This window comes from Nasonia vitripennis, assembly GCF_009193385.2.
Source record: "Nasonia vitripennis strain AsymCx chromosome 2 unlocalized genomic scaffold, Nvit_psr_1.1 chr2_random0004, whole genome shotgun sequence".
Lineage (NCBI taxonomy): Eukaryota > Metazoa > Arthropoda > Insecta > Hymenoptera > Pteromalidae > Nasonia > Nasonia vitripennis.
In genome coordinates, this window is record NW_022279610.1 from 689,222 (window position 1) to 714,856 (window position 25,635).

At 39.3% G+C, this 25,635-nt stretch overlaps 2 protein-coding genes across 2 annotated transcripts in view; one reads left to right on the forward strand and one right to left on the reverse strand.

Moving 5' to 3' along the window:
- The window catches only part of LOC107981889, a 1,212,633-nt gene that overhangs the window by 622,010 nt on the left and 564,988 nt on the right, over positions 1-25,635 (reverse strand). The gene's annotated exons all lie outside the window — the stretch shown is intronic.
- On the forward strand, positions 20,556-24,560 carry LOC116416283. Its single transcript, XM_031924001.1, has 4 exons — positions 20,556-20,599; positions 20,668-20,921; positions 21,056-22,920; positions 24,345-24,560. The coding sequence occupies exons 1-4, from the start codon at positions 20,556-20,558 to the stop codon at positions 24,558-24,560; spliced, it is 2,379 nt and encodes a 792-aa protein (XP_031779861.1).

The window sequence follows — 25,635 nt, forward strand, 5'->3', positions numbered from 1 at the left end:
TTGGTATGGGTGTTGGAGGAGGTAGATCTCTCAAACGCAAGAAAACGATTTCAAAGAAAAGGATTACGATGAAAAATTTGATCAAGCCGACAGCCAAATCAATCATTCCTAGCAATGACTCTCGCTCAATGATTAAATCGGCGTTGAAGATTGCTCATGAGCATGTAAAGAAAAATGGTGGGAAAAGTAAAGTTAGTGTTCCACGTATATTGCCTATTGCTAGCAAAGTAAGTGGCTTTCTTCCCTCACTTATTCCACTTTTTGCTGGTCTTAGTGCAGTAGGTTCACTTGCAGGAGGAGCTGCTGAAATCGCTAAAGCAATAAATAAAGCAAACGCTGCTAAGAAACAAATGGAAGAGCAAAACAAACATAATGAAAAAATGGAAATGCTGAATTTTGGTAAAGGACTGTTTTTGAAACTTCATCACAAAGGTTTCGGCATCTTTCTGAAAAAACATAAAGTGTAGAGGAAGAAAAAAAAAACTTCGATAAAATAAGATTGCCAAAACGTGCACTCACCGACTATGATGTACTCAAGTATGCAAAATTAATGAAAATAACAAATTTTCGTGGAGTTTTTATACGAAATGTCCTACCTGCAAATGGTTGTCGAGCTAAAGAGTCAGCAATCATAAATCTGGATGATGCGAGTGGATCTGGCACGCATTGGGTAGCTTATCGAAAAAATGCTAACGAAGTTATTTACTTTGATAGTTTCGGTGATTTACAACCACCTCGAGATCTTATGAACTACTGGAAAGTAACTCAAGTCAAGTACAATTATCAGAGGTATCAGGAATTCTCGAATTGTAATAGATCCTCTTTTGAGTAAAGAAGAATTTATACAACATGCACCACTCATAGTCATAGACTGTTCCAAACAAATCGAGTCTCTTAAACAAGCCGCTATAGATGTACGTCTTGAATTTGATTGTAAGAATAATATACCTGCAAATACAACAGCGTATTATCTAATTTTACATGATCGCATTGTCAAGTATAATCCTATAAGCGGTGATGTTAAGAAACTTGTATGAAACTATATATATAAAGCTTGCACGAACAATCAATTTGTCAGTATTGTTATAAACCATCAGTCAAGATAGGTCTTAAAAATGAATCGGAAAGGTGTTTCGTACACTCCTCTCAAGGAGGATAAAAGCGCTAGAAGAGCGCAAGATGATAAACAATGTAATACGTATCGTGGAGAACCTTGTTCTACTCCTACTAATAAAAGTGAACAGTGGAAAAATACTTTTGACAAATATTCCACTAACACAAATTCCATGCCAGGATATCAAGGTTATTAGAAGTTCTGATATAATATACATGTATTTAAAAGTAATATACCTGTCTTTTTTTGAATAAACTAAAATAAAAAATGAATATTTTGATGTATTTATTAATCCTAACCTACAAATCGCTATCGATATAATAGTAATAGCCGATCATACCCCAGGTCCGTAAAGTACCTACCGATGCTCGCTCTGAGGAGGGTCAACCGATCCCAGATCGATAAAGTAGACTCTACCACTGCTCACGCTGAGGGGGGTCAGCCTCCCAGATAAAGTAGACTGGAGGGGGGGTCGGTAATGGGGGGGCCGGGCTGCAGGGTCGATATGATCTGCCGGTAAAACAGGGACCTACTAATATGCGTTACCATTGGTCGGTATTTGGTGGCGCAGGAGTTGCATGGCGCGGTAGCAGTCTTGCCCCTACTACTCATATATAATATTTTAATTCTTTTCTTATGAATTGTTTTAATTATTTTCATACTTCAATAACAAATTGTTATAGTTTATTTTAAATACTTGATTATTGCAAATAAATGCATCGCATCTAATTTTGTGGTAGTGGTTATCGACTTATATAGTATAATGTTGAAATTCTAACATGTGACAAGTTGTCCGGGAGAGGTCAGGGCAGAGCGTCCTAGGGTCGAGTGAATGTGTGTATGCATGGATATATTTCGCGTCAGTTTTATTCGAAGCAAACAGCGCGGGAGAGCGAGAGACGTTTGCGAAGGTCAAAAGGAACTCTAGTCATCGTCAGCTTCACGTAGGTCGAGGAAGAACGAGGAAAGACGCAGCCCAGGTTAGCGCAGCCTATGGAGGGTCAACGACTCAACAGAGCGCTCAAGGAACGGCCCTCGCACCATTAGGCGTAGCACGTAGATGACGTAGCCCTGGCGAAGTCTGACTGCGCTGGCATCTGAAGCAGCTGGAGCAGCGCTGCAGTTCATCCACAGAGCGACAGGGACAAAAACCGCAGCGTATCGCGCTCGGGATATCTTATTGGGGATATGTACACTTGGATCAAGGTCCCTTATGCCAGTGGCATTAAATTGTCTCGAGCCCCGTAACACAGAGCGTTAAACTCTGGGCTATCTGCAAAAGTTGGCTATCTATAGGAGAGTTTGAATTTCGCGGATAGTACACTGGGAGAAAGTGAGGTTACAGCGCCACCAACCTCGCGGAGAGTAATACACTCGGTCCTTGAGCGAACTGCGCGCCGACTTTGGGCGAGTCACACACCCAAAATGAGAAAGCTGTCAGCCCATGCCAACGGGGAAAGAGAGTGCCCACGTTTTGCACAATTTCTATGTGCTATTAAATTAACAGTGGAGATTTGTGGAAAATTAGTGCATCGTATATCGGCTTGATCATCAACAATGGATGTCATGGAAGAGGTCTTAGACTTATCTTCAAAAGGTATGTTTTATTTACCATCGCATTTATAGGTTACGTGATCTGATACATGCATAATATAAAATTAAGTCTATATGTAAAAAAGTTATTTGAAATATATCCTGGTGGAAATGATGGAAAGTTTTTTAGGGTAGTAATAAATTTACCGAACTAACAAAGTAATGTTGTATGATTATGCGGATGATAGCTTACTCTCCCATACGGGGGAGATCAGTACTTCGCACTGATTGTCGCGGCGGAGCTGTTTGCGTGATGATAAAACACCAAGGAAAATTAAATTATTAACTAGAACAACTTACTTGTTTTTGTTAAGGGGGATGATCCAAAGGTTGACGATCAAAACTCTCAAATCAAGTAATCTCTTAGATTCAATTATTTCAGAAAATTCCTTTATTTGTTCCTGGAGACTTCAAATAATTTTCAAATGGAATGAGACAAAATTTTGGTAAATGATGATCAAGACGGAATCACAATTAAGACTAAACTCCAAATTAAAGACTCAGAAATATAATTATAAAATTGAACTCTTGAATAGCGTCCTTACTCTTGGATCGCACACACAGGAATGAAAAATCGGGGGAGGCGAAGCTTGAAAGCGTCATGGCTTTCTCCCACGCAGGGTCTTTACTTCTCCTTCGCACTTCAGTTTAGCCGCGCTCTCTTTCTTACTCATTAGGCCTTATGGGCCTAAGTACGGTCAATGGCTAAACTGCAGCGTCGACTGTGCACGCGCGCTTTCAGCCGAGGGAGGAGAAGTTTGTTTTGATTTAGGGTTACTTCTTGCGTTCGTTAAGCGTCGAAGTTTCTGGATTTTTCCTGCTGTCTTTGTTTCATTTAATTTAATGTTTCTGAATATTCATCCAGTAACTTCGTCACTTAACAAATGCATGTGTACATTGTATTGATGATCATTAAAATAAGATGACAGGATTACTACATATATGTTTGAAAAAAACAAACAATTATTTGACGTTAGCTGGTTAGATTTGCTTACAGCAAGATTACAACTTTTAACAATAATCCCAGCGAATAAGTCAGTTTAAAAATAGTAATACTGATTTACTTTATTCGAAAGCAACTGTAATCTACAATTTGTGATACGCATGCAGTGCACTTAATCTTCTGAACTACGAGTTATTGATATCATCTATTACAGTACATAATAGTATCTAGGTGAACAAATGAAAAGATATTGTTAATAATTTACTATTCTAGCAGTGTAAATAACTTGATTAGTTATAATACTAAAAATAAACACACTCAAGACCCAATCGAACATTCTCTTTGGCTTGTCGAGGACTTTAGATTTGAAATTCCAATTTTCCTTGGTATCGGTGATTATGATGAAAATATGAAATCAGCTATTTTTAATGAGACAATAATACATTTTATTTTAACATGTTGACCAACTTGTGGCATTTCCAAAAGTAGTCAAAAACAATAACTTTTGATTTGTAGTTCAGAAAATATTAAAAAATTAAAATTCTCTACAAGTGGATTATACGTTAAAGTGCTTAAAGTTATTTCGAATTTTTTTGATAAATTTTGAACTGCAAATCAGTAGTTATTGATTAATATTGTTTTTGGAAGTGCCAGAAGTTAATGAATATGTTAAAATGAAATTTATTATCCTATTATTGAAATTGGCTGGTTTCATATTTTAATGATAATCACCGATACCAAGAAAAATTTGAAATGGCTACAGGGAATGTTCCAGTGGGTGCTGAGTATGTTTATATATGTTATTTGAAAGTTTTGGACTTTTGTAATGATTAATTATTAACAATTCCTAGTAATTTGTTGCACTACATAATGTCAGCGTAGACTGACAACTCGTAGTTTAGAAAAATGAAGTACCTTGAAAGCGTATTATATAAGCCTTGTGAAGTTGGTGAATTAGAATTATTTACAATAAAAAAAATTACTAAGAGTACAACAGATTAAGGTACACACACACACACGTATATAAATAAATAAATAAATAAATATATATATATGTATATATATTTCATCAAGGATTGAATATTTAAAAAGAATTGTTTAGGAATTATGTGTGGGCATTTTTTATTTAGCCGAGTCGACGAATGAGGTTCTAGTTTTGGATGGCACAACCATGCAACTAATTGAAGTAATGGAGGTAGACCACTGCTACGTATCCACTGATGGACCTACAGACGAAACTGAACAGAAAATAGTCGTAGATGCTGCAAATGTTGAAGTTGATAATGCTGAAAATGTTGAGAATGCTACTAATACTGACACGACTAAGACCACTCAGACTGTTGATGATTCATCAAGTAATAATTTTCGCAAATGTTTTGAACAATATTTTTTTGATACAGAATGCGTGAAAGCGATTTTTAGGATTTATTATTATTATGCGTAAAATCGTATTTTGTGCACACTGTATCAAAAAAATTAATTTTCTCATAATATAAACTAATTTGCGAATTTTAATCTATGCATTTGTAGCTACACAATATAAAGACAATGACTTATATCGTTTATTATCATCAAAATTAGAAGGGCAAATAATATTGGGCATGTACTCCGCAAATAAAATCGTCGACAGACTGAGATTGAAAGAGTTATGTGTTGTAGATTTATTGACTCAAAATTCAATTAACTACGTGTAAGTGTTGTCGAGCATGTATGTTGTTATGAAATGTTTACTGTATTGTGAAATTTTGATCACTTTTAACTACTTTACCCTTGTAGAAAATAAACGATTTAAAGCCTTATTTAAAAAATATATAATTATAACTATATATTGAACTATTGATAATACAAGATGTAAAAAAATAATTTTGATTTTAATCTTAACAGCGTAATAATGTCAATCTAATGTTTTCAATGCAAATTTAAATGAGAATGATCCAATATATCGTTACTTTTCTGCCAGGATATTAGAGACATTTATTAGCAATATGTTAATTTTAATCTAGTAAATAAAATTTATTTTCAGTATAAGTAAAAGAGAATTTCTCAAGTTAAGGGATGAAATCATCGAATTATTTCCTACAGAGGATCCGGAAATATACTATATTCCCTACTATCGAAATGAGGCTAACGAAGCAATAAGTGCTCGTGGATGTTTATATAATACGTATAAATTATATCGAGACTTATTACGAAAAGCAAAATTATTAAGGATTTCAGACAGGCCGAATCCCATTGATGATCGTAACTATCAATTGTAGTTTTAATAATATTACAGCTTACAAATTAAAGTACAATCTTTTATAACATTTTATTATTTTTTTTATAGAAGAAGAGCCATTGGATTTTAATCCGCTGACTGATACCTATCGATCAAAATATCAAGCAACCGATGTTATTAATGAATGGGCTCGCACCTGTAATGAGAGACTGACAGCACTTTATAAAAAACAGAAAAACGTTGATAAAATTGAAGTGTATTTCAGAAGTTTCCCTTGTTTGCAGCCGCCTCTTGGAATCACATTAGTAAGTTAATTAGCTGAGCAAAACGTGGTTTGAATATTTTTTGATACAGAGGACGTTAAAGCGTTTTTTAAAATTGTTGTAACTCTTAAAATCGCATTTTACGTTTACTGTATCAAAAATAAAAATTTTCCTTTATTTACTTGTATTTGTTTTCATTTTTTAACTCTGTTTACATATTTAGCTTGAATCTGATTTCACGCAACTCATTCAAAAATTGATAGAATCTAATACTATTCGAGAACTTCATGGTTCATCTTTAAATAGAGCTTTTACGGAGAAATCGCCTACGCTCGCGAACAAGTTAATAAAATACTTTAGTAACTCTAGGATAAAGGAAGTAAAGGAGTTTTTTGAGAAAAATCTGCAGTTTATTGATGAAGGTAAATTTGCTTAGATAAATACAATCATTTTTATTTGCTACTATTTTAAAGCATTCCAACTTTAACATGTTAGGTATTCATAACGAATCGCTTGCGCTGTTACTTTTACCTTTGTGTGTAACGATCCCAAAATCGGTAAAAGCAAAAGAAATTCAGCCCAGCGCCGAAACAGGTCGTGGAACCAAATCATCAAAGTCAATTGTTTTAAACAAAACGGAAATCGCTAGGACTTTCATTCTGCATGTAGAAATAATGCATAATTGAATATATTTTACTTATAATTATTGTATACACCTTTTAATATAAAATTATTACCTTTTAGAATCCCGACACCGAAATTATTTTAAGAAATAATTATGAACAATGGCTTGAAGAAAATAATTTCTGTAATTTTCCGTACATTATAGCGAGTGGAAACGTAAACAATTTCACAAATATTGCGATTGTACTTAACAAAGCAAAGTACTCATATCCATCCTTACCAGAAGCAGTGGAAACCATTTTTAAATGTTTGTATGCTTTGCATGTGTGGCCACCACTCTCTGATTATGTTTATAGTTTCCTTGATAAAGCAATTTTTCAACTAAATTCGATCAAAAGTTACAGCGCGATTAACAAACTAGTAGTCGATTTAGAGCATGCAAATTAATTATTGTTAATAGTACCTTGGTAAAAATTTAATGTTTTGTGGTTAACACGTTAAGTAGTAATAATAATTTATTGAAAGAAAAGTGATATTAAGTATAAGTGCATACTTTAGTATACCATTATCTTGTTAATAAAGTAACCAACGTGATTAAAATACATAAATATGGAGAAGAAAACGATTTTAGATTTCCTTTTATCATTTATGCTATCATTATATGCAGAACCTTTATATCCTCGAAAAATCGTGCAAGAAGTTGTCGACTTTCTTGATAATTTCATTAGAAACATTTATTTGAAATCTCTTAGAAATGATATTTTATTAATATTAAGAAAAAATAACGAAAATAAAAGTGTGGCAGAAATTGAATTATGCCTCAATAAGTACATGTCAATTCTTGATGACGTTATGACTGATTCAAAAAGATTCACATTATTGAAAACCAAAGGTTTGTTTGATCCAGAAGAGTATATAATTAGGCATTCTTTTGTGGAAACCATGGTTGGAAACGAATCTAAATTGGTTCCACAGACGATTTATGGAATTCGAGTTCCACTGAAAAAGTCATTAAAATTATTTTTAGAAATTCCTGGGCTTTTTGACCAAATAATAAGTTATATTGAAAATTTGAAGAAAGAGAAGTACTTGATTACAAATATAATGCAAGGTGCGTTATGGATAAAAAAATATGCTAAAAAATGTGTTAATTCGATTGTCCTCCCATTATATTTATTCTACGATGAATTAGAAGTTGGAAATGCTTTTGGCTCACATGCTGGTACAAACAAATTTGGTGCTGTGTATGTAAGTCTTGCCTGTTTGCCAGAGCATCTCGCTTCAAAACTTAAATGCATCCTTTTTTCTACGTTAATAGAAAGTGAAGATAAAAAAAAGAGTACTAATCAGCAGATTTTTAAAATACTAATAGAAGATATAAATTATTTACAACGCGAAGGATTAAATATTACTTTGAATGGGAGAACAATCAAAGTAATGTTTCAACTAGTTCTAATTACAGGAGATAATTTGGGTATTAATGGTATATGTGGATTTGTTGAATCGTTTAATGTGTCTTATTGTTGTAGAATCTGCAAAGCTACATTAGAACAATTGCAAATAATGGCTGATGAAGATGCATCCATACTTAGAACCAAAGAAGGTTATGCTTACCACATTAAATATTCGAAATATACCGAATCCGGAATAAAAGAAGAATGTACATTTAATCGAATTGATAATTTTCATATACTCGACAACGTCAGTGCTGACATGATGCATGATGTTCTAGAAGGAGTTTCTACATACGTCATGCATGCTATTATCAATAGCTTTGTTTTTGAGAAAAATTACTTCACAATAGAATATTTGAATCGAAAAATTGACACTTTAAATTTTGGTAGTAACGAATGTTATAATAAACCTGCAGCTATTACGGTAAGCAGATTAAAAGAGTATAGTACATTAAAAATGTCAGCATCAGAGATGCTTCATTTTATGTATTTTTTCGGAATTATGGTCGGAGATCAGGTTCCCGAGAATGACCAACACTGGAAGCTTTTTCAATATCTACGTAGAATTTTAGATATTTTGCTATCTCCGCGTATTATAAAATCGGATACATTGACGTTAAGAGATCTAGTAAAAAAGCATCATAATCTGTACCTTGAATTATATGGTTTCTTAACTCCAAAATTTCATAATTTAATTCATTACTGGAGAATTTTATTAGAAAATGGTCCGTGTATTAATTTGGGCTATGCGATTCGAAGCTAATCATAGAAATATCAAATATAATACAATGGCACTAAGTGGAAGTAAAAATTTAAAAAAAAACTATCGCTAAAAAGCAAACGCTTCAAATGTGTCAGTTATTTCAAACCTTAGAATGTGGGGAGACAATGCATTTAGGCTCTCGCGATATTAATTATACAATACCTTTTGCTGTACAGAATTTTGATACAAATCAAAATTTAGAATTTTATAATAAAATAGACATTCGTGGAGCTGTATATAAAGTTGGAACGTTTATATTAATTAATATGGAAGAAAGTGAAAAAGAATTTGGAAAAATTATAAAAATTATTAAATTAAATAATGACATTTTCTTTCATGTAACAGTTTTCAAAGAAATCACATTCAGCGAACATCACCACGCTTACATTATTGATAGTATGTGTGAATTAAGAAGTAATATATTAAGTATACCGATGTACCGAAAATTCCGCCTTGTTTTTCTGCAGAAAGTAACAATCATTTCATTACTACAAAATATAGATTGTAAAATGTAACTGTTGAAATGTAATCATTAAAAATATGTATTTTTTGAATTATCATCTTAAATAAATAAAAAATTGTGAATTATAAACCTTCTCCTAAACATTTATTTTATCTACTGTACACGCGTAAAATAAAATTTTATTCTTTCAATAATGAGAATTATTATATCAAATTACGAGACGTTCATCTGAAAATTTTCAAGCATTATAATTAGATCTATCTATATGAAAATCTATAAAGTGCCATGTAGTTGAGATTTTGAGGTTAGTGTGAAAAGAATTTAATTTATTTATAAAATATTCACGGTTTCTTCAAATATTCCATTTATTTATACTTTTCGTTAAGGCGTGTGGAACACTCATGCCGTTGAAATGTTCAATCTCGGGTGCGCATCGGGCTTTTAGCTGTGGGCGCGTAGCTCGCCCGCACGGGTATACTGCGCGCCCAAAAATGGCGGCGCAGTCTTTCCACAGTCGCGGTGCGCTACGCTACACGTTTTGGGATAAGAGCGCTCTCACTTTTCTCCCAGTGTATTACACCTCGGACTATGGCACGTCAAAACCCCCACTCCTCCTCCATGAAGTGAGACCTGTCTTAACGCGTCATAGTCCGAGAAGCAGACCTGAGTGGTGGTGGTGGGTGGTGAGAGAGAGAGAGGGGGTGGGGAAGGGGATCATGTAACACACACACACACACGCAGGTAAGCCTGACACTCGTATGTGGCGCGTCCCCTGGGTGGCAGATGGGAGAGAGCTTGCTGGAGTATATACCTCGGAGGGTAGAGCAGAAATGAAATATGCTCCGTGGACTAAATCGGGCTGCCGCGTTTGCCGTGCGGTGCGACCCGTACGCTGCCAAAAGAAGATCCTGGATGGGGAGGCAATCTGAGGTTGCAAGTCGAAGTGACCTAATTTATCTTTGGCTTCCGCTGACGGAAAAACAGAAGGCCGGTCAGCCAGTACCGCTTAATCAGCTAAGGCAAGTGCGTGATATTGCTTGATGTCTGCCAAAAACTCTCCAGAGAGCCAAGCACATTGTTCGGGGTGGGAGGTTCGAGAGAGTGGAGGTGGGCTAGGGCAGTATCGCGTGCTATACTCTAGTATGATGTTCCCAGTCTGGTACCGCTTACAGTCATGTGTTGGGGCCATGTCAGCTGCCTCCATAAACGGGGGGATCAACGGTGGTCGGACACATACCGGAATTAAGACTATTGTCGAGCATGGAAAATTTAACCGAGCAAGGAGAGAAAGTAGGAAAAGGAGCTCTCGAGATCTAGAATATAATTCGGGATGCTGAGCGAGAACGAGAAAGCATATGGGAGAAGATCCGAGACAGGCTGGACTCTATGGATAATATTGTGTCAAACGCATCCAACATTCATAAGTCTGTTAAAAGCGATCTATCGGCGATTATTATCCAGGTTAAGCGGCTTGAAAGAGGACAAGTGGCGCTGGAAAAGAGCAAGGAGAGCCTTGTATTAATGCTAACGAAAGCGGAAATGTCACCGAACCAGCAGCATATTCCAAAGGAGGACAAGACATAACACACGATAGAAGCATCAAACGCGGTGACGACAAGAACGCTAAATATGCGTGAGGCAATGTCACCAAGCCAGGTAGAAGAGCGACAAGAAAACTACGCTAAAAGAACAAGGAAAAATAAGGAAGGAGATTCTGTGAAAGTCGCATCAAAAATCCAATCACAGGTGTCTCCAGAAGAAAAGGCAGACCCACCCTGGCAGAAGGTTATTACCAGAAAGGAGAAAAAAAATACGCAAAAGCACTAGTGCCAAGAACAAAAATAGCACTAGAAAACCACGAGAGAGATTCACCGGGCCTGATGCACTTGTTATAAAAGCTGCTGAAGAAAATTCGTTCGCTGATATTTTGAGGGAAATAATAGCGGACCCTAATCTGACAGTACTTGGTAACAGCGTAAATAAGATACGCAAATCGGTGGCAGAAGATCTTTTGGAGCTACGACGGACCAAAGAAGTGAAAACGCAGGAACTTCAAGAAGCGGTGCTGGTAAAAGAAGCCACAATCAAGAGGCTTCAGCATAAAGTGGTCTTTAAAATAAAAGAATATTGGTTAGTCTCTATCGGTCTTCCCGAGGCAGGTTATGTGGTGAGAAAGAAGAGAAAGAACTTTAGGACATTTTCTCTTTTCTTCTCAACGTTTTGACGGAATGCCGCCCTCATCAGGAGACTGATATGAAAAATTTATTAAAAACTTGTTGTATAGAACTTACAATTATGGAGAAGTTCGGTACAAAGTTTTGTCGAGTAGAGTCAGAATATACCGCGCTGTACTACACATTCTCTCTCTCTCTCGTCTATAAGACTCAGATGTGAGCGGACGTGTTTCTTGTCAGACTATTGCCGACTACAGTATATAATTATTAATTATTAATCCAATTGTCCACTTATTGATCCAACCTTATAACATGGTAGCAGAGCGTTGGAAACTTTTATTTTCATTTTTTACATTAACTTTCGGGGGGGTCGAAAAATGAAGGGGGGTTAAAAGTGAGGTTAGAAGAAAAGCCACGTGGAAAAGAAGTTAACGGTTATTGTTAACAAAGTGAATCGCACAGTGAAAAATTGGGCAGTGAAATAAATAAAAGGAGAAAATTTCTCGATAAAAATTATATGCTTGTGAAGCATTAGAATTCCAATTTTTGTGTCGAAATGTCTGTCGACAAAAGAAAAATTTCAAGTGAAGATTAACCAGTTCAGAAAGGGTTAAAGTAAAAAAATATATGCTTAGTGACGTTAGTGCTTAGTGAAGATAATGTCGTCAGGTACTAAACAATAAGAAGATTTTTGAAAATTAATAAAGATTAAAGTGCGATGTCAATGGATTAAAGTCGGCAAGTGAAAAACGTGGTGATGTGTAAGTATAGAGCACGTGTCAAATTTAGAGTTTAAGCACATGCTCTCGTGGTTTAAGGAAAAAGTGGATCCAGAACAAGATTTAGAAGATAAAGAAGCTGTTGGGAAGAAAATAAGAAATAAGATTAGAAAAATAATTTTGAAAGAAATCAAGAAGATTATTGTACTGAAAAATCGAGTATAGAAGGACATAAGTGCAAAAGAAATAAATATGGCTAAGCAAGCCAAAGTAGAAGATATTCTAATACCCGTAATTGACGGGGAAAATTATTCTAGCTGAAAAATTAGATTAATGATTTTACTAGAATACGAAAAATGCAAAGATCCAGCAGACAGGACCGACGAAGATAAAGCAAAAGAAGATGAGTGGAAGGAACAAGATTCAAAGGCAAGAACGCTTATAATAAGTACTATATCTGATAAACAGTAAGAATACATCGGTGGATGTATAACAGCTTTTGAGATGATTAAAAAATTTGATAAGATCTATACGACTCAATCTACAGCCCTGCAAATTATATGCAGAGGTAAAATAGAAGAAATCAAATTAAACAATTACCAAACAGTAGAAGAATTTTTTGTAGAGTTTGAAAAAGTAACAAACGAGTTCAAATCAGTCTTCTTTTAATGAATTTTTCACATCAGTCTCCTGATGAGGGCGGCATTGTCCGTCGAAACGTTGAGAAGAAAAGAGAAAATGTCTTAAAGTTCTTTCTCTCCTTTCTCACCACACAACCTGCCTCGGGAAAACTGATAGAGACTAACCAATATTCTTGATCATCACCGAGAGACAACATCAGACAGAGAAAAACCATTTTGTCTAAAAATATTTTTTTTTAAATAAAGGATATTCTAGAAGCCCTGAGTAGAAAGTTTTCAGAATAGAAGAAAGTAGTAAAGAGATTGCACAAAAGGCGATCGCACGGGAAAAGCTTAAAGCAGGTTGGGTTGATTGCAGAATTAAGGAGATTAGACAAGAGACACGACCACCTAGATTCTATAAATGCCTGAGTTTTGGCCATATCGCAAAAAAGTGTATAGAGACATACGACAGAAGTAAATGTTGTTTTAAGTGCGGAACGGAAGGACATGCAGCAAAAAGTTGCACGAACGCGCTGAGTTGCATTCTCTGCCGGGAAAAGGATGGAAAATCAAAGAGTGATCATGCAGCTGGTAGTTATACATGTCCAGCCTACCGATCTGCATTAAAAGTACTGAAGAACCAACTTAAATGAAGATAGTGCAGATAAATCTAAACCACTGTGAGACAGCACAAGATCTACTCAATCAGTATGTCCGCGAAAAAGAGGTAGAAGTTGTGTGTGCGAACAATATAAGGATCTTGACGAACCATCATGGGAAATGGACACTAATGGTAAAGCAGCAATCTGGGCATGTGGAAATGTTACTTTCTGTGAAAAAATAAAGATCCATGAAGAATGATTTATACGGGCTAAGGTAGCAGGTGACACTGTTTGCAGCTGCTACGCTTCACCTAACGCTCCAATCGAGCAGTTCGAACAATTGCTAGATCGGCTCATATAAGACGCAGTAGGGAGGAAACCAATACTCATTGCAGGCGACTTCAATGCGTGGGCTGTGGAGTGGGGCAGTATAAAGACTAACCACAGAGGACGAGTACTCCTCCGAGGATTTGATCCTAGTTAATTAAGGATGCATTAACACATTTAGAAGAAGAGACGCCGGGTCTATTGTCAACCTGACGTTTGTTAGTAGCAGCCTTATTGGCTCAGCTGATTCATGGACAGTAAGTGAGCACTACACACATAGTGATCATCAGGCCATAATAATGGAGGTAGAAATACCAAAAAGGAGACCCAGCGCGAGTACAACGACAAATAGAGTTAATTGGAAAACGAAGGATTATGATGAGGAGATTTTCCTATTAGCACTAGAAGAAATGCAACTATCTGGAACAGCGAACAGCAAGGCGGAGCAGGTGACGGTAAACATCACCCGAGCATGTGACACTGCAATGCTACGAAACGTGGCATACAGTACACGACCACTAGTATACTGGTAGGACAAGGAGATTGCGAATGCACGTAGCAAGTGCCACTGGACTAGAAGACGAAACAACCGGCGAGGAAGAAATACTATAAAACTGGTATAGGTTAGGAAATAGTAGATGCCCGCAGACGAGAAATGAAGAACCCCTAAAGTTGTCTTAAGAAGAAAATCTGCAAAAACAAACGACGGTGCCTTAAGGAATAACAGGATTAGGTCAAACAAGACCCTTGGGGTCGACCATACAAAATAGTAACGAAGAAGATTAAAGGAAGCTACGTACCCCCTCCATAATGTCCGCAGCTATTACACCGGGTAATGACCATGCTGTTCTCCAGGTAACTGGAAGAGCCAAGTGTCATCGAAAAAGATTTAAATAAAGAGGCTATCTCACCGAACACGATTAAGGAATTGTTAGCTGCCTGCAAAAATGTAGAAAATAACAAGGCCCCAGGGCCAGATGGTATTCCAAATATTGCGTTGAAGCATGCCATTTATGCTCATCCGGGGGTCTTCATAGACTTGTACAATACATGTCTAGAAGAGGAAACATTTTCCACAAACTGAAAAAAAAACAGCGACTAGTACTTCTGCCAAAAGGAAAGAAACCACCCGAGGAGTCTTCGTCATACAGACCACTCTGCATGCTGGATACCCCAGAGAAGATTCTGGAACACATTATCTGCGTCAAAATGGATCATTTTATAGTAGGAAAAGGTGGATTAGCGGAACACCAATATGGCTTCAGAAAGAAGCGTTCAACCCTGTACCCAGTTAGTCTAGTGATTGACACTGCACATACAGCGATAAAAGGGAAAAGATGAAAGGGAGGAAAAAAGAAGTATTGCGCCATAGTTACATTTGATGTCAAAAATACATTTAATTCGGCAAGATGGAGTGAAATACACAAGGCATTCCGGAAGCAGGATGTGCCCTTATATATAAGAAGGATGATGTCGGACTACTTTAAGGACAGAATTCTATTATATGACACTAAGGACGGTACCAAGACATATAAAGTTATAAAAGGCGTCCCCCAATAGTCAGTACTTGGCTCACCGATGCTATACGGAGCCCTAATATGCTGTCTGCATTATAGCAGGTACGCCACCTATTAACCTCTTAGCGTTAGAAACAAAGAACGTATTCAAAGCTAGGAGACGATTGAGTGACAAAAGCCAGAAGAAGATCTGGGATTCTGCAAGAATGAAGATGATGGCTGAAAGAAAAACAAGATGGGACGCTAGTAGCAACGGACGATAGACTCATCTCCTTATACCAAGGATAAAAGGACTGGATTAGAAGAAGACATAGGAAAGTTAACTACTACCTTACGCAGTTTTTGACCGGGCACGGATGTTTGCAGGCGTACTTGCATCTGTTCAAACTAGACGACCATCTGAACTGCCCAATATGTTCGGATGCAACAGAAGATGTTAAGCACGTCTCTTGCGAGTGCTTACGATATCATCAGGAGCAAGAGAAAGTTAAGAGTTATCTTCAGATTGGAGTAACTCCTGAGTCGATTATGACGGCCATGCTGACCTTAGAGCATGGATGGTGCTCAGTCAGTAACCTTTAAAGAAGTTATAGAAAATTTAAAGGAAAATATTAATTAATAAGTTCAACTAAAAGGTATACAATATAACTTTCTATGATTGCAAACTTCTTTTTCAAATTACATGTACCTGAAACATCGGGTAACTTCGGTGGGCCTCTTATTACCTCTTCTATAAGTTCATCAGTTGATTCGATTTCACTTTCTTGATCACTTTCATGATCACTGTCAATTTCACTGCCCTCCTCGTATTCTGAATCGCTGCTGTCATCAGTTTCTGCTTCGTATGTTGTAATCTCAAGTAATCGTGCTAGTGGATTGTTAAAAAAATTGGCTGAAATGAAAAAAAAAAATATTTTGGTAAAAAATTATTTAATTAGCATAAAGAATTATAAAATTATAGTAATAATACCTTCAACATTGTTTCCTGCTCCTATATTTTGTTCCTTTAGTTTTTTTTCTTGAAATACCAGAAGTATCTCCTAAACTTTCATTTTGTGTTAATCGACGTTCCGAAGTACTAGATAAAAAAAAATAGTACAATTTTATTATTCGGAAAATATGTTATCCTGCATATTCCAAAACTCACAACTGCAAGAGCTTTATAACTATGATATACATATATATTTATTTATTTATTATTAATAGCTATATATAAACTTACTGGAGCTCTCAAAACTAAAGAAAAATCGAGTAAGTAGTGAATAACTTCGATCTTCCGTAGACGTAAGATCAAACTACTCCATTTAAGGAGACTTGCAAAATCCAGCGCGTCGCGCACTTATCTGTTTTAATCGGTTATCACTTAATAATCTAAAGACCACAAAACTTTAACAAAAGTTTTCAAATTCATGCATATCTTTTTATTTAAATGATTATCTTTCACAAAAATATATTTAAAACAACGCGAATTCTAGTTTTTGAGGTTAAAAATAATTATAAACCAAACAATCATTTTATTAATTATACCTACTAATCTAATCGTGATTAAAAATCTAGAACCGGCTATTAATTTCTAAACAGAGGATAATAATAAAAGAAGTGTATGAATTCGAAAATTCGCTGTTTTTGAATCTAGAAACCAGGCAACCAATCTATTACGTATCTTCTGTAGGTAATACAGTTATTAGAAAAGTACAAAAAAATTATTCTGAAGTGTTGGTTAGGTTCTACTGATAATTCTGAATTCAATAACTTTATTACATTTTTCAATTATTATATTACGCAGTAAAAACAATTATTTAATAATCTGTAACAAAATTGGTTTTTAATCGTTCGTTTATCGGCGTGACGCTTATAAAAAATGAAACGAGACACACGGAGGAACAACCACGCATATAGACGCGATGGTTCCTTCATGCTCCTCCGTATTCCTCGCTGTTCTTCCCAATCTTTATACACCCCTTAGGATAAGAGCCCTTAGGGTACACAAAATTCTTTTTAAAACATGAATCAGACCTTTACGACTTTTTTCAAAATTGAGAAACGAACAAATACGAAAATGTTATTCATTTAATATAGGAATTTGTGCGACCGTAGAGACGCCGGTACTCTCAAAGTGACGTTGGTGTTTTTGAGGAATACAGCGGAGTTTTGACAGCACTAAGGAAGAATTACAATAACACTTGCGTAACTTGGATAATAGTTTGCGATTTCCAGCACTCCGCCGAAACATGCTGCGACCGTAGAGTGAAAGGCCATTCCAGAAGAAACAAATTAAGCCAAAAAGAAAAAAAAATCATACGTTTGAGTCAAAAATTATATAAAATGCTTTGTGTTTTTGAAGCAAGGATATTTTGCCCACTAGTGTTCGGAAATAGAGGATAAAAACGCGATCAAGAACATTGAGATGTTCAAGAAATCGATATGGTAGTTGCAAACCGACTATCAACAGGCTTCGAACAAGGTAACAAGCTAATCTTTTTTCGAAATCGATCCCGACAAAAAGGCGCGATCAATTGGTATCGATCTAGATAAGACCTGGGTTACTGAAATTAGAGTATCTGCTTATATTACCATCCAACGGGAGAGGTACACTATCGAGACCGAGTCAACCAGCCTCGAGTTACTTGACGAGTCGCACTGTCCATTGAAAGATTTTTGTCATTGACAATGTGTTGTACGTGCCGAATTTTAACACAAAAAATTACTCTTTTGCTTTAGCATTATCAACGGGTTTAAAGTAACATTTAATGGAAACTTAGTGAACCTGCTCCGGGGGTTGCCACCTTGTCGAATGCCCGCTTTTTAAGGCCTGGTGTGGGGGCTTCTCCTGCGAGTCTTCGTGGTCGCTTTGGCTCCGGTGACGGGAGCGTGACGTCCTGAACTCGGGTCGTCCTGGCGTGGCGGCGAAATTGGGCTGATGCGGGATACCGCCTCTCGGGCTCAAGAGTAGCCTCCCTGGCAGGATCCCCGTAAAACGGGCACTACTGTCAGGCCTCTCCCCTGACCGAGGTCGGGCCTCGGGGTTCCCGAGGGCGACCTATGGACTGGCCGGAGGCTAAGGGCAGCCCCCCATTGCGTTCGGGAGGAGGCGCAATGGGTATTTCATCCAACCCCTAATCCCAAGGTGTAAGCCATCGTGCTGAGGGGACTAGTTGGCTGCTGGGGTACTAGTCGGTCGCAATCGATGCCTCGGGGAAACCTGGCGAAATCTCCGAGTATCTAGCCTTACTGCCACATGCGGGGCTCTGTGATGACTTTTTATGGAACCTTACACAAAAAATTTAGATGAGGGAGGAAGGGGGAGTGAAGCTGAAGGCTACAGGGCGGCACTGCCTAGTCAGCTGGAGGTGGAGCACCCCACCGCGAAACCGGAGGGGAAGAGTGTCAAGGGCAACACTGCCTATAATACTCTGACCCGATGGATTACTGGGGCAGCTAGCATCAGGAAAAACGTGAATAGTGACCCCGCTGGGGCCTCAACTGCTGGGGACTCTTCGCAGAACCCAACAGAGGTCGTAGCGGGTGGAAGCTCTGGGGAACCTTCGGGGAACCCGGAGCCATCTCATGGTGGGCAGGTCAGCATGGGGGTGGGCCTGCAACAACCGCCGGCAGGGGCGAATACGCGCACTGCTGGTGTTTCCGACACGGATCTTGCCGGGGGATCTCACAGAACCCTCAGGCGGATATATTAACCGACGGGCTTCGATCTCTGAAGTTGCGATCGAGAATTTCGGGAGAACAACGGAGAAAGAGGCCCAGAGGCGAAAACGGGAGAGGGAGGCGGGGGCTCCTGGAGCAAGGGATGCTACGTGTCCCAGCTCTGGGTCTGTCCCCTCCTCTCTCCCTAACAACCGACGGCCGGGTCAGCGGGCGGGGACGGGAGAGCTCCAGGCGTTAAGCGGCGCAAGGACGCCGACTCGACTCCACCGGCGAATCAGACCGCCAGAAAACGACCCAACATGGAGCATGAAATCATGGCTGCCAGGATGATGGACCCCCTCACGAGGGCGATCGTGTGCGAGGGATATCCTGACGAGGAGCTGACGCATCAGCAGTTGGCACTCGTCAGCGAGGCGGTCCAGGCAGAGATCGATAAGATCCCCAATGGACCGTGGCCTGAGTTCAATGACTCCTTCGTGAAAATCGGGTCCATCGTCGTGGTAGCCAGCAACACCTTTTCGAGGGACTGGCTGGAGAAGATAATCCCCCGGCTAAGACCTCGCGAAGGCGCAAAGCTCCTCATGGTTGGGATGTCTGAGCTCAAGAAGCCTCGAAGGGCCACTCTCCGCGTGCCTGGAAACAGGCTTGAGCCGGGAGTGGTTCTGAGCCGACTGAGTCACAGGCATCCGGACCTGTTGATTAGTAGGTGGAGGGTGCTGAGTACCGAAAGCAGGGATGGGCCAGGCTGTGGAACCTTTCTGGTGCTCAGCATACCCGAAACCTCGGTAAGGCTGCTCCGGCAGCGTAATTTTCAGCTGCACTGGGGCCTGGGCCGGATTACCGTCAGGGTTGATGAGGGTCCCCGGGGGCAGCGCGAACAGAGCAACACTGTCCCGTCCTAATCACCATGGCTGGCGACGGGATAGTGTTTACACAAATAAACTTGCATCATAGCAAAGGCGCCTCGGCCGCACTAGTCAGGCGCATGGCTAAGATGCACACAGGCATATGCCTAATACAAGAACCTTGGCTAGTCGCGCGGAGGATCAGGGGTCTGGGGTGTGCTGGTCGGATCTATAGAGACCCCCCGTGCAGCGTTCCCAGGGCGTGTACATACAACAGGTCTGCGCATTATGAACAGGGGCAGAGAGCCTACCTTCTACAATTCGGTTAGAAGTGAGATGATTGACCTAACTCTGTGTACAGTTGGAATGGAGGGGTGGGTGAGCAGCTGGCGGGTATCTAACGAACCTTTACTGTCCGACAACAGATATATCCAATTTGAATGGAAGGAAAGATGCTCGGAAACAAGGGCTTTTAGGAATCCCAGGAAAATAGACTGGGCGTTCTTTAGGGAAAACCTTAGGAACGAGCTTCAATCCTTCAAAACAAGCTTTGGAACAACGGATGAGCTTGATCACTGGGCATTTGAGCTAGGTGAGATAGTAAACATCTCTTTCCTGAGAAGCTGTCCCTGGACCATCCCAAAGGGAACATGGAGTACCCCATGGTGGAACCGGGAGCTAGAGGATCTGCGACGTGGAAACGGGAAGGACCTTTAACAGGGCCAAAAATACTCGCAATAGTGTCGATTGGCGGATTCACAGAGAAGCCCAGAGGCTATATAAAAACCGCATCAACGCGGTAAGAATCAAGGGATGGAGGGACTACTGCGAGGATATCGAGGGATATCCTGATGCGGCCAGACTCCTCCGGTTACTCGCGAAAAATCCTAAGGTATGGCTTGAAGCAATCAGACTGCCTACAGGAGAATACACAACCTCGGAAGAGGAGTGTTTAAAACTACTTCTGGAAGCTAACTTCCCGGGCTTTCTCTTCACCCTAACCAGCATGCGTACAGGTCGGAATTCTCTACAGAAACTGCTTTACACTCGGCGGTTTGGCGCATGGAGGAGTAGCTGGAAAGTGGGGAGGTAATGGTGGGAGTATTTCTAGACATAGAGGGAGCGTTTAACTGCACCTTTATTGAGGCAGTTGTCAAAGAGGCAGGACTACATGGGATGCCTGGACCATTACTAAACTGGCTTCAGGGCATGCTTACACGCAGGACTGTGATCTCGAGTCTCGGAACCGTAACGGTCTCCGGTAAGGTCAGTAAGGGATGCGCGCAGGGCGGGGTGGTGTCGCCCACCATTTGGTGCCTGGTGGCAAATGGGCTACTGGAAGCGCTGAATGGGTGGGGCTGCTATGCTCAAGCCTACGCGGACGATTTCCTGATACTGATAAAAGGAAGTGAAATTGGCCCAGCCATGGACGCCATTCAGCTTGCATTAAGGAAAGTGGAGAGATGGTACTGCTCGACGGGACTTTCGGTTAACCCGGATAAAGTCGAAATGGTGATCTTCTCCCGTAAGTACAAGTTAGATGCCTACAGAGCGCCCAAACTCTCTGTAGTCGCCCTACAGGTAAAGGACTCAGCTAAGTACCTCGGCATTGTTCTGGATAAAAAGTTAACCTGGGAGAAGCATCTCACGGCCCAGTGCGATAAATTCCTGGTGGCTCTCTGGAGATGTCGCAGGGCATTTGGCAGTACATGGGGACTAAGTCCCCGGATTATACTGTGGCTATACAGGGCCGTCCTGGTACCTCGTCTGGCCTACGCCGCGTTGGTCTGGTGGCCAAGGGCGGAGCTGTCGGATGCTAGGGCAACGCTAGAAAAACTCAAGGGACAGGTGCTAAGGGGGGCGACAGGGGCCTATAGGATCACGCCTACCAAGGCACTTGGAATCCTTGTGAAGGTGGAACCACCCCATCTTACTATCATTGGGATGGCTGCTAAGGCAGCGCACCGACTCAATGCGTACGGACAATGGACACAAGGCACGAGGCACACCCGGCTCCCGGGTGGGGTGGGTCTCTTGCCGGAATTTTCCATCAAAACTGATATGATGATTCCACGCTACTTCTTTGGAAGAAGATACGGGGTCGTGATACCGACAAGAGAAGAATGGAAGGTCCGCAGGGACAGTCTACCAGGAACTGAGGACGTCTGGTACACAGATGGATCTAGGGCAGAGACTGGCACTGGTTCGGGGTACTACTGCCAAAGGGGTGGAAGGGGAACCTTCTTTTCCCTAGGGCAGTATGCTACGGTCTTCCAGACCGAGATATACGCTATACTGACCTGCGCTCAGAGAAAAATTGAACTCGGCGCAAGGGATAGAATTATCACTATTTGCTCAGACAGTCAGGCGGCACTTAGAGCACTCATGGCTCATAGGACGACCTCCAGACTGATCTGGGAATGCAAAGTGGTTATAAATCAGCTGACCGCTCACAACAACAAGGTGAGGCTGCTCTGGGTCCCAGGGCACACCGGGATCAGGGGTAACGAAATAGCAGATAGACTTGCAGCTTTGGGAGCTAAACACCCTCCAATCGGGCCGGAGCCCTACACAGGTGCCGCAAGGTGCCTGCTAACGGGCGAAATCCGGGGCTGGATTGAGAGGGAACATACTAAGGAATGGCAAAAAACTCAAGGATGCAGACAAGCCAAAGCGGTAATAAGACAGGACACCAATATCGGCTGGACCAAGTGCATCGCAGGAGGCAGCAGAAATAACTCCCGACTCCAGACACAGATAGTGACCGGGCACATCCGCTTAAGGTACCACGGTCTGAAGATGGGGAAGGAGGCTACGGGTATATGCAGGTGGTGCGAGGGGGCGGAAGAAACGTCTACCCATGTACTGACTGTTTGCCCAAAATTTACGCAGCTCAGACATCAGTGCTTGGGGGAGCTTTTCCCCACGTATGAAGAGATTAGGGCACTCGACGCGGGAGCCATATTGACCTTCTGGAGCCTAAGTGCTAGGGATCTTGGTGGTCCCCCCTTCATAGTAATAATAATAATAATAATAATAATAGTGAACCTGCTGCGTGATAAATGACTTATAGTAACTGGAGTAAAACAGTGCAAGCAAATTTAGAGGATGTCCATCAGAAGCAAGAAAGCTGAGCAATCAAAACTTGCAAATATAGCTGTGACAGATACGAGAACCTGGTACTAAACGCATAAAATACGGCTGGTGGATGTGACAGTAAAATGAGCTTACTCTAAATTTTTCTGCGAAAAATGTGAGATTCCCGACTGATAAAAATCGTGCAATTAATCGCGCGATTCTTCTAAAATAAATTTTTAAATAAAATAAAATTGTTTAAAATGCAAAATTATTAACCGAAGTAGCCAGTTCAGGTGTTACTATCCGGATGGTAGCACCTGTACTAGCCACCTCGCTAACTAATTTTGCATTTTAAACAATTTTATTTTATTTAAAAAATTTATGTTAGATGAATCGCGCGATTCGTCACGCGATAATCGTCAAGGTTAATCGTGCGACTAATCACGTGACTAATCGCGCGAGTTTTTTCAGTAGGATGGAAAATCACACAAACTTTCTTTCTCTAAGGGTGTAGAAAGAAACACAAAAGCTGGAGAGATGTTGACATGTATCGGCCAATGCCAGAAACGTCATTAGGAGACGCTCGTTATTACATGATGAACTACGAGATGTGCTCATCAGTTAGATGTTATCAAGAAGATGATTAGAAACAAAAGAAGCTAAGAAGCGACAGCGACAGAGAGCAACCAAGGCTTAGAAAATTATCTGGATTCTCTAGACATCTCACATAAGCATACGATACCTTATTCACCTGCACAAGATGACAAGGCAAAATAAAATCGAACCATAGTGAAATTTGCTTGAGCACTGCTGAAGTCTACAAGTCATCCAAGCACACTCTGGATGAAGCAGTAAATACCAGTGTTTTTACTGATTAAAGTACTCACAACGTCAAAGGACAAAAATAAAACTGCCTGTGAATTCTGAAAACACAATAATGCAAAACTAGATCTACGAATGTGTGGGTGCCAAGCATACAAACATACTCCTTAATAAGTGGTGAAAAAAAAATCAGTATTTTCATTGCTAAACATTTTCAAAGCATTCAAAATTAGAGAAAAATTATTTACATAAGACAAATTAACTCTAAACAAAGCTGTGTTAATATGTCAAGCTAGTAAGCAAGTGACAAAACAATTACACGAGTTTGAGAAAAAGACAAAAATGTAAAATGTTAACATTAAAGAACAAAAATCAAAAAAACTGCACTAAGAGAAGCTAAACAATTCAAATGTAAAAGGTATGATACAAGTCATAAACGGAAGTTATATCCTGCGTTTAATCAAAATTGTAACAAGTGCAATAAAGTTGGCTACTTTGCAAAACAAGGCTGTACGAAAACAAATTTAACTAATAAACAGACTCAGAAAAAGAAAGTAAATGCATCAGCATGCAGACTTATGCAATTAAGTAAATTGTTAGAAGAAGATGCAACTGACGATACATTGTATATTTTCGGTGTAGAAATTCATGAAAATGAAGACTGGTATGAGAGCCTAAAAGTAGGCAAGAAATTTTTTTTATTGAAACTTGATACCGGCGCTCAATGTTTATCACAGTTTCATCACAGTCATTAATAGATAGAACAGGTAACCAAATAAAAAGCTCTCGCACAAAACACTTCATAAGTTACTCAGACAATAAAATAGCAGTATTAGGCGAGACAACATTACACGGTAAAAAATTACGAAGCACAAATCGAATTTGAAATTGTGAAAGAAAATGTCACACCAATATCAAGGACGCAAATTATGTAGAGAATTGGATCTTGTAAAAAGAATTAAGAGTTTGTGTAAAGTCAAGTTAGCTGATAACAAATTGATTGATACGAATACAAAGTTTGGGATGTCTAAAAAACTTCTAATATGGTTTAGAACTAAAAAAAATCCAAAACTGTCAATACGCCCAACTAGAACAGCCTATTACGCCACTAGAAACGAAATTAAAGAAGTATTAGAAAGGATGGTAAAGTTAGGTAGGTTGGTCGATAAAATTAGGTTCATCAAACCAGTAAAAAATTCCATATCTGCCCACATCTATAATGGAGCAAAGAGAAAAGAAAAAATTATAATTGACATGGACTTTTCTGATGTTAACACATTTATACTCAGTCGCTACTTTCCGCTGAAAACATTAGAAGAAATAGCAGCAAAATTGAATAGCACCAAAGTGTTCGCAGTACTCAAATGCAATAAAGGATTTTGGCAGCTTAAAATAAGCGAAAAGACACTGAAGTATTTTACGTTCAGCACACCATAGGGAAGATTTTCTTATACACATCTAACATTCGGTATATCACGAGCACTAGAACTCTTTCAGAAAATCATGTCTACGTTACTCAGCTCGATAAATCATATTTTGTGGCATGCAAAATTTTTTAAAAGAGTTAAGAGGACTAGTAAGAACGTTATAACGATATTAGATAAAGCTGGGCTCAAACTGAAGAAATACAAATGCGTTCTTGAAGCCAAAGAAGTTAAATTCCTGGGTCACATCACGTCTGAAAAATGACTAAAAACTGATAGTAGGTAAGCAAGGCTGGTTCTGCCTCCCCCCACCACTCAACTTTTACATATGAATACAGCGTCCCCACTTTTTCAATTAACTCACCTGTACAGGTGAGAATGCGTGCTAGAAGCTTCTAGAATATTC

What these genes read in the sequence shown, in the direction of transcription:
- LOC116416283 (XM_031924001.1), top strand. Translation starts at nt 20,556, where the DNA reads ATGGAGTACCCCATGGTGGAACCGGGAGCTAGAGGATCTGCGAC. An exon ending in GGAGCTAGAGGATCTGCGAC is followed by an intron (nt 20,600 to 20,667) that starts GTGGAAACGGGA and finishes GCGGATTCACAG; the next exon opens with AGAAGCCCAGAGGCTATATA. An exon ending in TTGGTGGTCCCCCCTTCATA is followed by an intron (nt 22,921 to 24,344) that starts GTAATAATAATA and finishes ACTAATAAACAG; the next exon opens with ACTCAGAAAAAGAAAGTAAA.